Below are 19,282 nucleotides of genomic sequence, written 5' to 3' on the forward strand. Positions count from 1 at the left end.
GCGGATGATGGAAACGTTTCCCTACTAGCCTTAACCTTGAGGATCAGCCGATAAACCTCAATCAGACGCTAACTTGTTTCAGCTACAACTTTAAAGTTCCCTTCTGTCCTCTTGCGGCGACACTGCCAGCTAACGGCAAGTTTCCATGTTTCCAGCAGGACTCGCAGTCCAGCACCTTCCGGGTATGGGGTGTCGGTGAAACACTTGAAAGGACGAGGAGGCGTGTGCGGAACTTTGATTGTTCCAGTTAGTGAAGCATGGAGAGGTCGTGGACTATTATATCAACGCTAGCCCCACTCCATGGCATAACAGCCTATGTGCAGACGATGGACTTTTGCAAATGCCTACAAAATGCGTTCGTGAGTATCGGTGCAATCCGATCAAGAGCCACATTTACATTCGGCCTGCGCAAATCCCCTTTTATGTTTTAAAATACAATTGATCCAATGTTAATAGCCTACATACGATGATATTAGGGCCGGCTATAATACGGGTTACCGTTACCGACTGATTATGCCATCGTCTAATTTAAAGTTATCTACAAGTGCACTCAGTTAAATTCTAAAAGTATAGCCCAGTTACCTGGACTGAAGAAGTAAAAGTAACGGGCTAGTCATTTCAAAGTGTCGAGTAAGCAGGATAATTGTCTTAAAAGTAATAGTCTATATGCTGTTGGCTCATTTGTATTTGTATAGCTCACAAACCATAAACTTGAAATGTAATGTGACACGTCAAAATGTGGGAAATGATAGCATGTTTCCCCCTATTATTATAATATAATGAATGAATGTCTCTGTTTTATATGTAACGAACAGCTACACTATATGTAAAACCAAGGCCAGCCAACAGCACACTCAAGTGGTAGACAAAAGAATAGGCTCCTTGTCGAGGAGTCACAGTGTATGCAAACCTCTTGTGACAGTCAAATGGTAACCTGGAGATCAATCGTGCTGCAGATTTTCACGCTAACCCTAACAAAGCACACCTCATTCAACAGATTTTTTTGGAGCATTTAATTAAGAGTCTGGTGTGCCAAATTAGGATTTAAATGTACAGGATGGTAGATCTCCATGAACAGGGTTGGTTAGGGTAATTATTTTCTCTTTAAACTCGCCATTTTCCACACGTGGTTAGGTGCCAGTGACCAGGTGTCCACACTTTAACCAATTGGCACCCCATGGATTTCACAGATCAAATCAATCGTTCGCCATATATCTCATTACAGGAAGTGAAGCATTATTTGATCTGTCAGGTCCTCGGATGTGAATGGGTAGACTATTCTCAATGACAGGCAGGCATATCTATATCTGACATAATGTGGTTTTACCAAGTTACATGTGGTAGGCTATGGGAGTAAAGTCAGCTGGCAGTTTAGACCCAATAAACCGAACGAGGCGAGTTAACTGTAATAAGCTGATTTGACTGATAACCGAAGAACAGAGCAATTTGTCATCTGATCTATACTAATCTTAAATTAATCGTGTAATATCTTGAACTATAATAGCCGTTACAATGCATGCATAGGCTCATACATAATTATTAGCCTATACCTATATACATAATTACGGTGTTTAGTAGTAGAGTAACATTTAAGTGTAGTGTCAAATATAAACTTCATTCTGCTCCGTTTCACCGTATTGTCATCATAGATTAAAAAGCTGCGTGTTTGAATCTGCAAAAAATCTGCTATTTATTTATTTATTTATTTATTTATTTATTTATTGCACCGTTCCAGCAAAGAAGCACAAGGTTCTTTAACAAACAATCAGTAAAACATCCAAATAAAAGATACAAAATTGAGGAAATATACAGATAATAAAAAAGCAATTACAATGATGACCTACAGATAGTAGCAAAGGAAACAGAAAATAAATGAATTAAATATATTAAAAGCTAATCCATACAAATGTGTCTTCAAAAGTTTGGTCTTAAAAATGACACTGACTCAGCTGTTCTAATGTCCAGAGTGAGATTGTTCCAGAACCTAAGGGCTGTAACTGAACAGATCTCAAAAGCACAGATATATACTGAGGTGCCAAGCCATGCAAAGCTTTGTAAGTAATTAATGAAAATTTCTATCAACTCTGAGTACAATTGGTAACCAGTGCAAGGAAGCTAAAATTGTGTCAATATGTGATCTCCCATTTGTCCTTGTTGGCAGGCTTTCCGCTGAATTTTATACCACTTGGAGCCGGGCTATTAATAGCTCCATGGTTTAAGCAGGTATACAAGGAATTACAGTAATCCAAAAGTGATGATACGAAAACATATATGATTTTTCAGTATCTTCAAATGATAAGATTGATCTAATTTTGGATATATTTCTTAATTGGTAGAAACATATCTGAACTTGTTTTTTTATCTGCATCAAGATTGAGATTTTGATTGAAGATCTCACCAAGATTTCTGGAAACAGATTTCACATCACAGGCAAGAGAACCCAATTTTAAGTTAATTTAAAACTTCAGTGTTATCAACATTGAGCTGGAGGGAGTTTTGAGACAAGCACTGTACATCAGTTGAAGAACATCAGTTTAACAGTTATGCAAAATGGTCAATTTGTATAAATTCATTAGGTTGGGCTGACAGATATAACTGGGTTTCATCAGCATAAAAGTGATAGAAATGTGCTATGTTTAGAAATTATTTCGCCAAGTGGTAACATATAGGTGGAGGACAGAATGTAAAGATAGATCCCTGAGGAACACTACAATTTGTTGTTGCCGATGATGACACAATGACCTATAGAAACAGAAATTTTTCAATTTGACAAGAAGGAAACCAGTTCAAATGCAGTCCCAGAGATGCCAACCCAGTTTTTGTGTCTGTGGATTAAAAATAGAATGAATGATCAATTATACCAAATGTCACACTTACATCAAATACGTACATAAACAGTATTCCGAAGTAGATCATTAATTGTCTTTAGGAGTGCAGTCTCAGTACTCAGTACGGGGGCGACATAGCTCAGGAGGTAAGAGCGGTTGTCTGGCAGTCAGAGGGTTGCCGGTTCGATCCCCCACCCCTGAGCAAGACACCAAAGTGTCCCTGAGCAAGACACCTAACCCCTAATTACTCCCAACAAGCTGATTGGTACCTTGCATGGCAGCCTTTCACCGTTGGTGTGTGAGTGTGTGTGAATGGGTGAATGAGAGGCATGAGGCAATTGTAAATTAGGAACGTACCCCTTCCTGACTGAGCTGTTTCCCATGGACAGTGACTTCAGACCATTTGTTGCTAACACATCTTTGAAGAGTTTGGCAGGGATGACATCTAGGGGACTGGATAAATCTTCCATCTGCAACACAGTCCCTGTGAGATCATCCATTGCAAAAGAGTGCAGCATATCAGCATTCTGATAGGAAACACTGAAAAGCAGATGGAATGGTGTTGGCTAAAATATTTTCGATGTTTTCCACAAAGAAAGACAAGAAATTCTCACATTTTTCAAAAGAGCAATTTGGAAAGTTATTAATGAAATGACCTATAGTTTTTAATAAAAATCTGGGGTTATTGCAGTTCGCAAATATAGGATTAGAAAAATAGATAGCTCTTGCTACTTTAAATTCTTTGTTAAATTTAATCAAATCATTCATCGATAATGGACTTGCAATTTAGAGACGCCCAATTTCATTTCAGCTCTTCTCCGTTCTCTCTTTAAATGACATATGTGGTCACTGAGCCATGGGGAATTTTTAATGCTGATAAGATCTTGTTTATAGAGGAAATCGCCGGATTAGAATGGGTGCGCCTACTAGACAACTATTTTATTAATGTACACATTATGGTTAAAATAACCATGTTGATTGCCTATTAAACGGTTCTAGGAAATGTCAGCATGCTTTTTTTCTTTCTTTTTTTTTAAGTCAGCGGGGTGCATCCTCAGTGGCACAAGCCGCACAACCCTCCGCCTGATGACAAGCACAGGAAATGGACGATTAGCAGTTGAGGAGCTGTCCAACACCGATCAGCGCCACTCATTTAACACACTGTCACGGCGTGCAGTACCGTTAAGATGTCCCTGACCACGTGAGCACGGGACTGGACAGACACAGACATAAATAAATAAATAAATTTACTCTCTCAACGTGATTTTTGCGTTGCATATAGTAGTAGATTTAACTGAAGTCCAGTAAACTCATAAGCATGTCTTGTGTTGACGTCTTTACCAGCACTGCCTGGTTGCACACACGCCGTTTACTAAAATATATTATAAGTATATGCATATGCTAATATACTGTCAGATTGTGATCGATTAAATGTATTGGAAACGTTTATGATCCTGGTTGAAGACTGCCGTTGGCGAAACTGTGTATTGCATGAACTGTAGGCTATAACATGACAACTTTCGGTTGTTGTTCATTCATTGACTAAATCCTCGCCAATATACCATCTTCAACTGTATCAATTGGCTCGTGTTTATTTTTAATAATAAAAGCCAAAGATTGCAACTGTTTATTGTTTTCTAAACCCAATAATTATGCTAAGATCGACCAGATCTCATGTGAATTTAAATTATAAGGCAAATGTGCTTCTCTTTGAGTTATTTATTTAGTGTTTTGTTTGAAATAGATAAACCTGAACAGACGACTGTAACTGTTTAAAATCAGCTGCGGTATGTTCTATTTAGCCTACTTTTCTGCTTTTACAAAGTTGATATGTGTTCGTAGATCTCCACTAAGTTCCCGTGATACCAGTTAAATGTGAAATACTCAAGAGCCCCGTTGTACACTTGTTGACGTCTTCAACTATTGTAGCTACAACGGGGCTCTTGATGAAGTCAACTTGGTGCAGACAGCTCAACGTCACAATTTCCTTACGACTCAGGGGCGTTGTTGTGATCGTTATTATTTGCATACCCATTTGCTGAAATGTTGTATAGGCCGACAGTGGTGGAAAAAAAATAATTGAATGACTTTGTTAAATTGAGTTACGGCAGCGCGTTTGGACGAACACTTCAAGACGCCGCAAATCAGGCTACACGCAGGAATTAGACCTAGTTCAGCACGATCCCCGGGCAGGAACACGAGCAGGCGCTGACGTCAGCCGTCCCTGCGAACAGAGCGCTGTGCTGGAATGCGTGCGGGACTTACAACACCCGGAACACAACTGTCCATCTATTAAGTTCTGAAATCCTTTTTAAAAGTGCCTCAAGACAGGATATAATTCATCGGTAAGTCGAAAGCGAGGGGGGCAGACACATCGGTCGTTTGGGTTTTTTTATTATTAAAAAGGAAACTGTGAAACTGCAAAGTTTGAAGAACTGCAGCTATCAAATATGGAGGGAGTTTCTTTCTGAAAAGGGAGAGGCGCTGTCCAGGGCTGATTCGACAGGGCGCAAAGCTCGGATTTCAGCACGAAGATCAGGACCACGGCTAACACACATTTAGTTAGTTATTTAACAGAAACTCTCCCCATAATAACAAATATAGCCTAAACTAGCCTACCTACCGAAATTACGAGAGAAAACAACTAATCTGTGCATATCAACCATTGATAAATAGTGTTTGAACCAGTGTAAGTTACTTCCATGAAGTAAGGTTAGGTTGAAACACATTTCTGAAACTCGTGTTTTGTTTTGAGTTTAATAACTAACGTTATCTTTCTAGTCAATTTGCGAAAGTTGTATTTCATTGCACTGTGTTTCATTTGTTTGTTAACTATTGGGTCTATTCCGTCATTATGCGGCTAGGCCAGGATAACTCGCTAGTTTGTAGAACTTTACACTTTGTTGTCATAATTTGTTGGCGAGCTAGAAAGCTTACATGCAGGAAACGCTTGATCAGAGTAATTTTAATGCCGCTAACAGGAACTAGCAGGTTAGAATTAGTTTGTGCTCCCTCTAGTTTCAAAGTTGGTAAAACACGCAACTTTAATCGAAATATAACATTCGATTGCTATTATTTTGCACTCCGAAATTCCCTGGTGTTATTTATCTTGTGGTATGTGTAATGCTAACTGTTATAAAACTAGACAACGTTAATTTGCTACTTGTTTGGAATATGTAAAGGCTGAGGATATAAAAAGGCATATTTTGTGTTCTAAAGTGGGGTGTTGTTAGGTAATGCTTAGGTAAATGTGCTTCCTGGCTCTTGATAGTTGAGCTCCGTCGCTTCTCTTTATTGGGGTAACGTTAATGTACACACACACTGCTGTTTGTGTAGCCAGTCAGCTAAGTACAGTACCACAAGCTGGTGGAGCGCTTGTAAAATGGCCGAACACAAGTTTACAACCACGCAGACGCCAAGGCCCAGGTTTATATTTGTTGACTCGCTAATACGGAAATTGTTACAGTTTAAACGGAAACCTTTTAAGTTTGTGTTTGTTGCTTTGGAATGCGCCAGTTTCGCTGTATGTTACAGTGCTGGTAGGCTATGTGCTAGTGGCGGTTTATCTTTAACTAGAGCTGTAACTTCTAACTATATGACATACTCTAAATTATATTGAGGTTGTACCCTTTCACAAGTGCCAAACTTGTAAATCTTGTTGATTAACAGGCTTTGACATTGTATTTAGTGGCTTCTTTTAAAACGGCTCAGTTCCAAACTCAGATACCAATAAGGAGCGTTGGATAAATTCAGGGTAAATGGGGAAATGTCTGAATAAGTTGCCAAATGTTATGGCTCTTTGCTTTTTTCTGTTCGAATTAGTCGTTGAGGGGGTCTGTTCACATTCATTACTGAATCTACTGTGTGCGTATGTCTTCCTGTCTTAAAACAAACCACAGCAAGCAAGAAGCATTCGACACAGGAAGAAGAATGCAGCTGTTTGGAGATCTGAGAAAGTTTATGTTGAGTGGGATATATCCTTGGTCTCGATTCCCTGTGTGGCTTTTTACATTTTTATTTATTAATTATTTGTTCTAGCTAATGTTAATCCAAGTGAAAATGGTCCATTGTTGATTGCTTGGAGAGCTAGGTCTTAATCCACAATCTTACAGAGCTTCAGTGACGTGGCCCCTCTCCATACATGGCTACTTTTTCTGCTCTCAAACAAGGTTCCAGTTAAAGATCTGTTTTTCAGTGTCAGTGGCAACGATTATGTCAGCTGTTGAACACTTGTGGGGGATGGGGTGGGGTGGGGGCTACATAATTGCGACAGAAACTGACAAACTGTGCTCTGAGACCTGGATACAGCGTGGTTGCATTTTTTTTTTTAGTTTTCATTAGCTCACAGCAGTATTCAGATCCACTTATTTTACCCCCCTCTTCTGCCCCTTATCCAGTGAGTTGTAGACATGACACTGTTGCCATAATGAAGTGTGCTTAAGTCCTTTTACACACACCCCTGGCTGCCCTCAGTGAGTGAGGACTAGCATTTCTTTGGCACTAATTACCATTCTTGACAGCAGAAGACAAGCTAGGGCACTAGGAAGCCCATTTCCTGAATCAGAGCCCAGTCACCCTGCAGTCCTGCGTAAATAAACAAGGTTAGGTCAAACTTTGTCCGATCGCTGCAGACAACAGATGCAGGTTAACAGCCGTTACAGACAGGACAAAGTGGCAGAGCCTGCGGCCTTTTAACATTTAGCTCCAGTTAAGAGGCCCGTTTGATCACAGAGGCTAATTTATAACATGGGCCTTACTGTGTGTTCAAGTGTGGCTTCAGGCCTAGGGCCCTTTGAACGCCCCTGTAATCATTTAAACCAATTAAAAAAGAAAATGAGAACTGAATCTCAATTTAGTTTGAGGTTTCACATCAACATGAAATAAACTGATATCCTTCTCAGTTAAGTCATGGTTGGAAGACTATGGCGTATTGGCCTAACCATCCTGGTTGAATTCTAAATATATTTATATAGGCTACACCATTCTGTGGTTGCCAATTCGGTGTAAGGTCACTGTGTGGTAGCAAAGTCAGAATTCCAGTTCACGATTTTAATCCATTTTAAATGTGTGAATTATTAAACTTCCTATCCTTTTGAAATAATTTTTTAGCTCATTGTTATATTGTTTTTTCATTATTAATACAATGATAACAAGCCTATTTCAGTTGGTGTGTGCTGAGCTCTACTATATAAAGCACATTCAATTCAGTTGACTTGGGCCCGGGGGGAGGGGGGTGGTCTTATTTCTCCATCACCAAACCTCTCTCCACAGTTCCATTCATAAGTTCACAATGTACAGTTTGTAGAAAGATTTCATTCCCCCAGTAGCCCCTTTGGAATACCATGGGTAGCCTGTATGAACAAAGAACCATGGAGTAACAGTTTTCCATGTATCCGTGTAGATTTCCATGCATCTTTGAGCCCCCACCCCTCTCCAGCTGCAAGCTATTCTGATTGGCTGTGAGGCAAATTCCACCCTACGAGAGTAGTCATAATAGCCAATTGGGCAGTCAGCAGGCCTTTGTTTTAAAGATGGATAATGTCTCACACCCACAGCCTGCATTTGTTGGTAAACACTGGTGACCTGTTTAGGACGACGTAACACCACATTCTTATTCATGAGCTGATGGACCCTGATGTGTCACCATGGGGGTTTAGGGTGGTTCAAAAGCCTGCTTGAATTCCCTAAGGTGTTACTGACCCTTCAGAACAATCAAAGATCAACTGCCCTTAACCCCTACAAGCCGACTGTTCATACAGCACAATGGTTTTTTTAAATGTACATATGTGTTGTTAGTTGTTACAGCTGTTTGAAATCTGTCTGATTGTCAAAGCAGACAGGCAGGGTAGAGACAGCTGTCCAAATCAGAGCTAGAGTTCCCACCCTTGGTCCTGGAGATCTCCTGGTTTTCATGTTAAAATCAGCAACCAGTTTAGAATAAAGAAACCGGGTGGATGAATTCACTTAATAGTTGAGTAAAATCAATGAAAACTGGCATACTCTTTGGCTCACAAGGACCAGGGTTGGAGAAAGAAATTCTATAATAAATGCAAAAACTTTCTCTTGAATCGAGTATAAATCTCTCAGATTCTCTCAGCTGCGCAATGAGTTTGGAAAAGTGTGAGACTGGTGTTGGAACCTCCCCGAATTTGTCAAATTGTCTCTCAGTTTAAAGTTAAAGCAGATGCCTTTTAATAGAGCAACTTACAAAAAGTGCATTTAGCATGATATGCAAACAACCGCTAGAGATTTATAGTTATGATCAAATCAGAGCCATTGTCAAGGTACAGATGGCCCAGCAAAGACAGTTTGGCAGTCAACAAATCTACACTACATGGCCAAAAGTATGTGGACACCTGACATCCAACATCTCATCCAAAATTGATCACATTAATATGGAGTTGGTTCACCCTTTGCTGCTATAACAACCTCCACTCTTCTGGGAAGGTTTTACACTAGATGTTGGAGCGTTGCTGCAGGGATTTGCTTCCTTTCAGTCAGAAGAGCATTAGTGAAAGTTGGGCACTGTTTGGGCGATTAGGCCTGGTTTGCAGTTGCCTTACAATTGATCCAAAAGGTGTTGGATAGGGTTGAGGTCAGTGCTCTCTGAAGGCCTGTCAAGTTCTTCCACACCGTTCTTGACAATTTCTATATGGACCTCGCTGTGTGCCTGGGGGCATTCTCATGCTGAAACAGGAAAGGAGAAGCACAGAATAATCTAGAATGTGATTGTATGCTGTGGCAGTAAGCTTTGCCTTCACTGGAACTAAGAGACTGAGCACAAACTATGAAAAACAGCCCGAAACTAAGGGGTGTCCAGACACTTTTGGTTAGTGTAAGTACAACGGACTCACTGGGTTAGGATAAATGAATGTTGCACCTTTTTTTGTGCATACCCAGCATGCAGGGTGAAATCTGAAATGACCTGGTGTTGTCTGTTGTTCCCCCAGTTCATCCAAACATGGCTGCCCAGACGGTGTACCCTGTGGGAGTGGTCATGCTCACCCCGCTGGTGGGTGTGCCCATGGGTGGGGAGGAGCATGGGGAGACGGAGCTCCCCAGGTCCGAGCTGGCCGCGCCTCAGCTGGTCATGCTGGCCAACGTGGCGCTGACGTCAGAGGGCGGAGGCAGCGGAGGTGGCTGCGACCACTCGTCGGAGGAAAAGCAGATGGTGGAGCTGAAGACCGTGGGCAGCAGCTGCTACTCCGACAGCGAGGATGAGGGGCTGGCGCACAGTACCTATGGCGACGGCGGCAACAGTGACATCACCGACAGTCACCATGCCGACACCTCGTTCGGTGTCTACCCTGAAACCCCGCAGGTTGTCAGCTGCCACTCATACAAGGGGCAGGAGGAGGAGGAGGAGGAGGAGGAGGCGCAAGAAACAGAAGGGGAGGGGCGGGGAGAGGAGGCTCCGCCCAGTCCAACAGGGATTGGGCACAAGCGCAAGAGGACCCAGCGCCTCCTAATGGAAAACTGCAGAAGTAAGAAGAAGCCTTTCCATTGTAAGCCTTGCCAGTACGAGGCTGAGTGTGAGGAGGAGTTTATCCACCACATCCGTGTCCACAGCGCTAAGAAGCTAATCGCGGTGGAACAGGCCCAGGAAGAAGAGGAGGAGCCAGATAGGGGGGCGGAGTCAGCTCCGGAAGGAGGTGGGGAAGGGGCGGTCTATACCAAGGGCGTGATCCGCTGTGAGCGCTGTGGCTACAACACCAACCGCTACGACCACTACATGGCCCACCTCAAGCACCACAACAAGGAAGGGGACAGCCAGCGTGTGTACAAGTGCACCATCTGCACCTACACCACCATCAGCCAGTACCACTGGAAGAAGCACCTGAGGAACCACTTCCCCAGCAAGCTCTACACCTGTGGACAGTGCTGCTACTTCTCTGACCGCAAGAACAACTACGTGCAGCACATCCGCACCCACACAGGTAATCCCCAAACCCACATAGGTACATGCCACACCCAATCAAGGAATGACCATACCCACACAGATACAAACCACGCCCACCAAAACAGGGATGTGACTCACATTAGAAAACGAAAGGAGAGCGGTCATTAATGATGGTAATAACACCGTTGAAGTGACCTGTGGTCAAACCATACAAAGTCCAACCTGAATTTCCAAAACCCGTATCTGAAGGGAATTTTACACATGACAGCAATTATGCAATTTCATTCCAGTGAGGTGTTTCTTCCCTCAGGCGAGCGGCCATTTCGATGTTCTTACTGCAAGTACTCAAGCTCACAGAAGACCCACCTGACCAGACACATGAGAACACACTCAGGTAAGATTCTGCTTTGGGACTCTCTGCTCGGGGGAATTGTTGAATGGTTGCAAAGGGGGCAAGTGGGACCTTGCATAACATTTTACGTAAAGTTCGCGGAAAGAAAAGAACAGGCAGATGCTCGTTTTTCTGTTTTGTTCTGAATGTGTGTGATGTAATGAGGTTTGAACGATGGATAAGCTTCATGAAAGGTTATACAGTAACAGAGGAACGAGGTAGAAGGCGAGTCTCTCGTAGGTGTGGGTGTTGTGTTTTGAGCATGGACTGCTCTCTGTATTCTGTATTTCCCATCACCTTATTAACCAAAGATTTTTCTTGTTGCGTTCAATGCAATCGATGGAGCAGTTGGTTTGACATATCTGGTAGACTGGTATGTATTGTATGCGACTTGAATGGTGATGTGTTTATTGACATTCTGACATTGTTAAACGGTTCGCTATGCCTTGTCAATCCTTTCCATTATATCTCTGGTTGAATTGAAATGTGTGTGCGTGTGTGTGTGTGTGTTTGTGTGTTGTGATATTGATGATCAATATCTGGACTTGTCTTGACTGTAGGCGAGAGACCCTTCAAGTGTGACAGCTGCAGTTACCTGGCGGCCAACCAGCACGAGGTGACACGCCACGCTCGACAGGTCCACAATGGGCCCAAGCCCCTGAGCTGCCCGCACTGCCAGTACAAGACGGCCGACCGCAGCAACTACAAGAAGCACGTGGAGCTTCATGTCAACCCCAGGCAGTTCCTCTGTCCCGTCTGCACCTACGCCGCCTCCAAGAAGTGCAACCTGCAGTACCACGTCAAGTCCCGCCACCCGGACTGCTCCGAGATCACCCTGGATGTGTCGAAGGTCAAACTCCGCATCAAGAAGCCAGGGTCCGGTGCCCCCACCTATTACAGCGTGGGCAAGGAGGCCCGGTACGTCCTGACAGGGATCAAGGAGGGGAGGATCGAGAGGAAGGTTGGCAGGAGAGAGGGAGCGATGGGTGGAGGAGAAGGAAGAGAAGAAGCGGTGGCAGCGGACAGGCAGCCTATAGCGGACCCCATAAACCTATCAACCAAAAAATCATCTAAAGCCAATCCTCCTTCGACTGCCACCAAGAAGGAACAGCGAGACAAAACTCCCAAGAGGAGGGAGGAGAAGGAGACCTCCAAGAGAAGGGAGGAGAAGGAGACCTCCAAGAGAAGGGAGGAGAAGGAGACCTCCAAGAGAAGGGAGGAGAAGGAGACCTCTAAGAGGAGGGAGGAGAGAGAGACCCCCAAGAGGAAGGATGAGAGGGAGACCCCCAAGAGGAAGGATGAGAGGGAGACCTCCAAGAGGAGGGAGGAGAGGGAGACCCCAAAGAGAAGGGAGGAGAGGGAGACCCCAAAGAGAAGGGAGGTGACTGAGACTTTCAAGAGGAGGGAGGAGAGGGAGACCCCCAAGAGGGAGTCCATGAGGAAGGCCCAGAATGGTGTGACAGAGGAGAAGAGAGGAGAGAAGCCGGGTGAGAGGAAAGAGAGGGGTGGTGGGAAGGTGGCGGGAAAGCGGGGTGAGCAGAGGAAGGGGGCGGAGCAGAAGAAGAACAGGGACACCTGCAGGACGGGGAAGGCCTCCAAAACTGCGGGTGTCACAGCAGAGACCCAGCCCAGGAAAGAAAGCAAGGTCAAGAAAATGGCCAATGCCATGGAAGAGAAGGAAGAGTGGGAGCAGGACAGAGGGGAGGCTGAGAAAGCAGAAGAAGAGAGAGTGGTGATGGAGAGAGAGAGAGCAGAGAAGGAGAGATTGGAGAAAGAAAGGGCAGAGAAGGAAAGGTTGGAAAAGGAGCAAGCGGAGAAGGAGAGAGCAAAACAGGAGAGAGTAGAAAAGGAGAGAGCTGAAAGAGAGAGAGTAGAGAAGGAAAAGATTGAGAAGGAGAGAGCAGAAAGAGAGAGAGTAGAGAATGAGAGGATGGAGAAGGAGAGAGCAGAAGGAGAGAGAGTAGAGAAGGAGAGAATGGAGAAGGAGAGAGTAGAAAGAGAGAGAGTGCTGAAGGAGAGGATGGAGAAGGAGAGAGCAGAAAGGGAGAGGGTAGCGAAGGAGAAGATGGAGAAGGAGAGAGCAGAACGAGAGAGAGTAGAGAAGGAGAAGATGGAGAAGGAGGGAGCAGAAAGAGCGAGAGTAGAGAAGGAGAAGATGGAGAAGGAGGGAGCAGAAAGAGCGAGAGTAGAGAAGGAGAAGATGGAGAAGGAGAGAGCAGAAAGAGCGAGAGTAGAGAAGGAAAAGATGGAGAAGGAGAGAGCTGAAAGAGAGAGACTTGAGAAGGCGAGAGGAGAGAAGGAGAGGAAGGGTGAAGACACAGAGCCAGTCAAGGGTGGTAGGCGAACAAGAGCAGTCAGAGCCGTGGGGAGAACGAGCAGAGGAAAGATCCAGGAACCCGCAGAAGAGACGCAGGGCGAGGAAGCCAAGGTCACCTCCAGGAAGCGGAAAGCGTCCGCGTGCCAGCCTCCCCCACCCCAGAACGAGGCCCCCGCGCAGCCCAGCAGAAAGCTGGCGGCCGAGGAGAGGCGGCCGCAGAGGTCCAGCGTGCTCCGGGGAAGGGGCGAGGCGCTGAAGCGTGGCCAGGGGCCCGAACGCAGCGGCGGGCTGAGCGAGAGCATCGACCCGTCCCCGGGAGTCAGCGTGATCAAGAGAACCAAAAAGACCAGGGCCAATCCGGGCCCTGCGGGGACCAAACCGGGCCCCACGGAAGCTAAACCAGGCTCCACAGAAGCCAGAGAGGGGCTTGGTCTGGCGCGCCAGGGGTCAGTTCGAGGGACCAGCCCGAAACAGTGCCCCAGTGGTGAGGAGGACATCCTCATGAATGGGGTTGAGGAGGCGGGTACCTCCACTTGCCAGAAGCCTGCGGGAGGAGGAAAGAGGACTGGGGAGCGAGGGGAGGCCGGGCGTGGCAGGGTAAATGAGGGGGCGGACCCAGGACGGGGCCCTGAAGCGGCAGAAGGGAAGGTGACCGCCGCTCCCCAGCGGCCGGAGCTCTCGGTCACGAGGCAGGGCAAGGCCACCGACGCGGAGGAGGACGAGGGCATCCACAGCCACGACGGCAGCGACATCAGCGACAGCGTCTCCGAGGGCAGCGACGACTCGGGCCTCCACGGCGTCGCCGTGGCGACGGCCGCGGAGAAGCCCGCCGGGCCTGGCACAGCCGCAACCACGCCGGCGGCCACGCCTGTGACCACACCCACAGAGGGACCTCCCAGCACCGCCGCCATCATCACACCTCAGAGCCACAGGTGCATTTTCTGTGACCGCACCTTTAATGTGGAGGTGGAGTACCGACTGCATCTCAACCGTCACCTGGTGAACGTGTACTACCTGGAGAGCGCTGCCAAGGGGGACCAGTGAAAGTGAACCCAAAATGAACCCAAAATGGCAGGTGGCCCTTCACTAGGGGCCCCCAACCCTGGTCCCATCACCGCAGTGTCGGCAGGTGTTCAGTGACTCAGCACTTAACCGATGGATTAGACACAGGTAGCTCACCTCAAACTGGTTTTGGTGCCTGGTGCTCAGTTCTCATCTCTGTAGTTCTTACTGTACCTCCGTATCTCAGATATCAGACATCACTGGTGAATTTTTGCTTTACTATTGACTTTTTCTATATATATTATATATATAAATATATAAAATCTTGTGTTTGTATTCCACTGTTCTGAAAGATTATGTGTTCATTTTCTCTTAGTCTCCTTTTAGAAGAAAGATTGCGTCTGGCCATTGTCATGTTGTAAATGTATACTTTAAAACCACCACCCTGCAGTGAAACATGGGAGGTATCTTTTGTGTGTGTGTGTACTGTAAAGCTTTATTATGGTTCCGGAAAAGCACCGCCGAGAGCAAGGGTTGTGTGTGCACTTGGCGGTTCTCGTTTCGGTACGGATTAACTGGGACTGATTAGGTTTGACGAAAAGAAAAAAGAAAGAATTTCATCTTCAGTCTTCTGCTCTTCGCTGGCACAGTGGCAGCTTCCTGAGCTTTCTCTTCAGCTCCACATTCAGGGATCTCTCTCAGAATATTTTAGGCATGACAACATTGGGGAATCCCTGGTCCACCGCGTTAGAAATGAATGAGACCACATGACCGGAGTTCCCCCCAGGGCTCAATTGCTCTTCAGCGCTGAATTGAGCGCCAGTTCATTCTTGACTCAAGAATGAAAACTCAAGAGGGTGTGGGCATGCATGGGGAGAGGGGTATTTATCTACAAGGGGTCTCAAACTATGATCTTGGGTGGGGGCCTAGTGTCTGCTGACTTTTGGTGTGCTTCAGCGGTTAAGTGCTTCATTTAATTGATTTACTGACTAGAGTCCACAAACCTCGCTTCAAGGCCAATTAAGGCATTAAAAGAAAACAAAAAAACCTGCTAACACTGCAGCTGTCCAGGGCTGGAAATTGAGAGCCATGATTTACGCTGTGAAATCAACAAGAGCTGAACTGGTAAAATCCCATTGAATCTCTCTTGGATTGAAAGCAGCTGCTCAGTGGTACAGAATCATGACACCGTGTCATTTGTGTTAAGGAATCGGTTTGATTTTTTTTTTACTGTGGAATGGCCCCAAACAGAAATGACTCCTTTCTCTACAGTTCATGGGTTGTTTTTAGTTTTCTCTCTCTCTCTCTTTTTCTCTCGGTCCCCCTCCTCATTCACTGCCCTGTCTGAGAGTAACAATAGCGACTCTATTATGAAAGAAAAGCATAACACTTCTAAATGAGGAACCAAAGACAGACCCTGCGCTCCCGCGGGGAGGCTAAATTGGAGGGACCCAGGTGGTCCTTTGCCAGTAACCGAGAGAAGAATTCTTGGGGCTTTTTTTCATTTGTTAGCGTGCTCCGCTAGAGAGCCGGCTTCTGATACTGCTTCCAGACAGGCGGGGGCAGTATGTGGAGTCGGGACAGCTTCAGGGAGGGGGGGGGGGGGGGGGCGGTTGGGGGAGAGAGACACCTCCAAAAACCTCCAGTGTGTAGCATTGTCGTCCCCCCCCCCCCCCCCCCCCCCCCACTCGTTTGGATTCTTATTTTTATTTTTTTTTAGTACATGTGTTACCATTGTATTTAACCAGGATGCATTCACCCCCCTCCCCCAATTCCATAAAGAATCACACATTTTGAGCAGAACTATGAAGACTAAGTGGAATAACCCCCCCCCCCTCTTTTTTCTCATTACGTTTTGTCTTTTAGTATCTGTATTCTGGGTTTACCTGCAGTTTCATGCTGTCAAAACAGATCTCCTAGCAACTGCACTCTTTAGAAGTAGCAGATTGTTGATTTTTCTGTTATGGGGGAAAAATAGTCCAAAGATTTTCTTGTTTTATACATTGTTTTTTTATACATATGTTGACGGAGCAGATTGTCAAGACACATGGTACACCTTTTTTTATTTGCCTTTTGACAATCATTATGTTTTTTTGCCATTTTTGCATTTCTCACATTTGAACAAAAAAAGTGTTTAGCCTATACGGTGTGTTTGCTACTGTCGTGTGCTTTGAACAGAATCTGTGGGAATTAGTTCTGTGCTTAGTATAGGGTTTGTTACACCGTGTTCACAGCCACACATGTCTAACTGTTGCTTGATGTAAAAATAAACTATGAGATTGCCTATCCTGCCTCACCTTTTGGACTCACCTGTGATGTTTGTCTTCTAATGATGTAACAGTCCAGTTCTGGACTCACCTGTCGAGATAGGACAGAGCAGAGGAGAGACGCTCACTGTTTTACAGACCATACTGTGCTTTTCTTCATGAACTGTTTAATTATTCACAAGAAAGTAATCTTTTGCTGCTGCGCAACCAGACCTAAGTCAAAACATAGTTTTTTTTAAATATATATATTTGCAAATACAGCACTGTAATTGTAATTATTTATATTCAAAAATTTCAGATCCTTTTTTCAAGAAAACTAAAAAAAAATTTTTTAAAAGTACTTTTCAGATAGTAAAAGGAACAAATGCATACCAATGACATATCCGAGCCTTTAAAGCTTTAAAACAGTATTTACATTTTTTTATACTATGCACTAGTTTTCACACAGTACATAGTACAATCACTAATATGTAAAACTTTTTAAATGGTGTGCAACAGAAGATTGAATATCTTCCCGCAGATTTAGATTTTTAAAAAATAAAATCAGATACACTTTCTATGGTATGGTTTGGTAAAAACATACACTCTCACACACACACACACACACTAGCAGACTACAATAAAATGTATTTTGAATGTGATGCCAAACTGAGAAAACAGAACAACCGTTTTGTAGCATTCCGTGGGTAACGACAGGTGTTCTTAAGGGAAATTTACATTTCAAGAGCTGAAGGTCACGTCAGATATGTAAACCTGTCCAAATGACTCCTGATATACACTCACCGGCCACTCTATTAGGTACACCTGTGTGTCTGCATCCGTTAACCGCCAACCGTTCAAATACACTCACCGGCCACTTAAATCCAACTTATACTGCATTAGTAATAAGCAATATGACAACGTGATTAACATAATATTATGTTTGTTTATAAACGGAGCCACTAGTTTCTGAGTGCAAAAAAAAAAGATTGACAGGCCGTGCGGAAATTAGTGTCGAGGGCGGCAACAAGGAGTCTCATAATGTTCCACTCGGGAGCGGCTGAGCCACGTGCGGCACCTAGTGGTAAAATTCGGTAATACCAGGTCCCGGTCGGTATTTGGCTTAAGATCAAACTGGTCTGAAAATGTTTACATCGGGCCAACCCTAATCTAATCAGCCAATCGCGCGGTAGCAACTCAGCGCACCTGCCAGCAATTAGGCATGTAATCAACGGTCAAGACGATCTGCTGAAGTTCAAACCAAGTAGAATGGGGAAGAAGGGTGATTTAAGAGGCTTTGAACGCGGCATGGTTGTTGGTGCCAGACGGGCTGGTATGAGTATTTCAGAAACTGCTGATCTACTTGGATTTTCACGCACAACCATTGCTAGGGTTTACAGATAATGGTCCGAAAAAGAGAAAATATCGAGTGAGCGGCAGTTCTCTGGGCGAAAATGCCTTGTTGATGGCAGAGGTCGGAGGAGAATGGCCAGAACTGGTTCGAGCTGATAGAAAGGCAACAGTAACTCAAATAAGCAATACGGCATGCGCCAGCTGAGGTGGGATCCCCGCTCGCCCCTCAGGGCCGGGGGGGGACCCGGGTGGGGCGCACCACTGGCTCGTCTCGCCCGCTCTGTCGGGGAGGTGGAGCGTGAGCGCGTGCGATAGGACCCGAAAGATGGTGAACTATACCTGGGAAGTTGCAGTTTATGCTGTCAAAACAGATCTAGAATCTGTGCTCTTTAGAAGTAGCAGATTGTTGATTTCTCTGTTATGAGGGAAAAGAAAGTCCAAAGATTTTCTTGTTTTATACAGTTTTTTTATACATATGTTGATGGAGCAGATTGTGAAGACACATGGTACACCTAGCCTATACGGTGTGTTTGCTACTGTCATGTGCTTTGAACAGAATTTGTGGGAATTAGTTCTGTGTTTAGTATAGGGTTTGTTACACCGTGTTCATAGCCACACATGTCTAACTGTTGCTTGATGTAAAAATAAACTATGGGATTGTCTGTCCTGCCTCACCTTTTGGACTCACCTGTGATGTTTGTCTTTTAATGATGTAACAGTCCAGTTCTGGACTCACCTGTCGAGATAGGACAGAGCAGAGGAGGAGACGCTCACTGTTTTACAGACCATACTGTGCTTTTCTCCATGAACTGTTTAATTATTCACAAGAAAGTAATCTTTTGCTGCTGTGCAACCAGACCTAAGTCAAAACAGTTTTTTTTTATATTGGCAAATACAGCACTGTAATTGTAATTCTTTATATTCAAAGCATTCAGATCCTTTTTTTTTTAAAAGAAAACCAAATACCTTTCAAAGAAGTACTTTTCGGATAGTAAAAGGAACAGCTTTTCAAATGCATACCAATTATATCCAAGCCTTTAAAGCTTTAAAACAGTATTTACATTTTTTATACTATGCACTAGTTTTCACATAGTACACAGTACTATCACTTAATATTGTTTGGAATCCTGATCCTTTAGTAAAAATTACATTGTGCCTGTTATTCTATATCAAGTTATGGCATTTCTGAATGCTTTTTCAAATGCATCGGTGAAAATCAAATATCAGGTATTTATAAACACTCCA

The 19,282-nt window shown here is 44.5% G+C and overlaps 1 protein-coding gene across 2 annotated transcripts; it reads left to right on the forward strand.

Annotated features, from left to right (window-relative positions):
* The first annotated feature begins 218 nt into the window (after nt 1-218).
* On the forward strand, nt 219-16,734 carry LOC135259461 (RE1-silencing transcription factor-like). Of its 2 annotated transcripts, none has more exons than XM_064343888.1 (4): nt 219-359; nt 9,779-10,765; nt 11,039-11,122; nt 11,680-16,734. In XM_064343888.1, the coding sequence occupies exons 1-4, from the start codon at nt 341-343 to the stop codon at nt 14,478-14,480; spliced, it is 3,891 nt and encodes a 1,296-aa protein (XP_064199958.1). In that variant the 5' UTR covers nt 219-340; the 3' UTR covers nt 14,481-16,734. The 2 variants fall into 2 exon arrangements, with proteins under 2 accessions (XP_064199958.1, XP_064199959.1); XM_064343889.1 differs by lacking the exon at nt 219-359 and adding an exon at nt 4,827-5,173.
* The last annotated feature ends 2,548 nt before the right edge of the window (nt 16,735-19,282 follow it).

The sequence above is a fragment of the Anguilla rostrata genome, chromosome 7 (genome assembly GCF_018555375.3).
Source record: "Anguilla rostrata isolate EN2019 chromosome 7, ASM1855537v3, whole genome shotgun sequence".
NCBI lineage: Eukaryota > Metazoa > Chordata > Actinopteri > Anguilliformes > Anguillidae > Anguilla > Anguilla rostrata.

Coding starts and splice junctions, on each gene's coding strand:
- LOC135259461 (XM_064343888.1), top strand. Junction 10,766..11,038: donor GCACATCCGCACCCACACAG/GTAATCCCCAAA, acceptor TTCTTCCCTCAG/GCGAGCGGCCATTTCGATGT. Junction 11,123..11,679: donor ACACATGAGAACACACTCAG/GTAAGATTCTGC, acceptor TCTTGACTGTAG/GCGAGAGACCCTTCAAGTGT.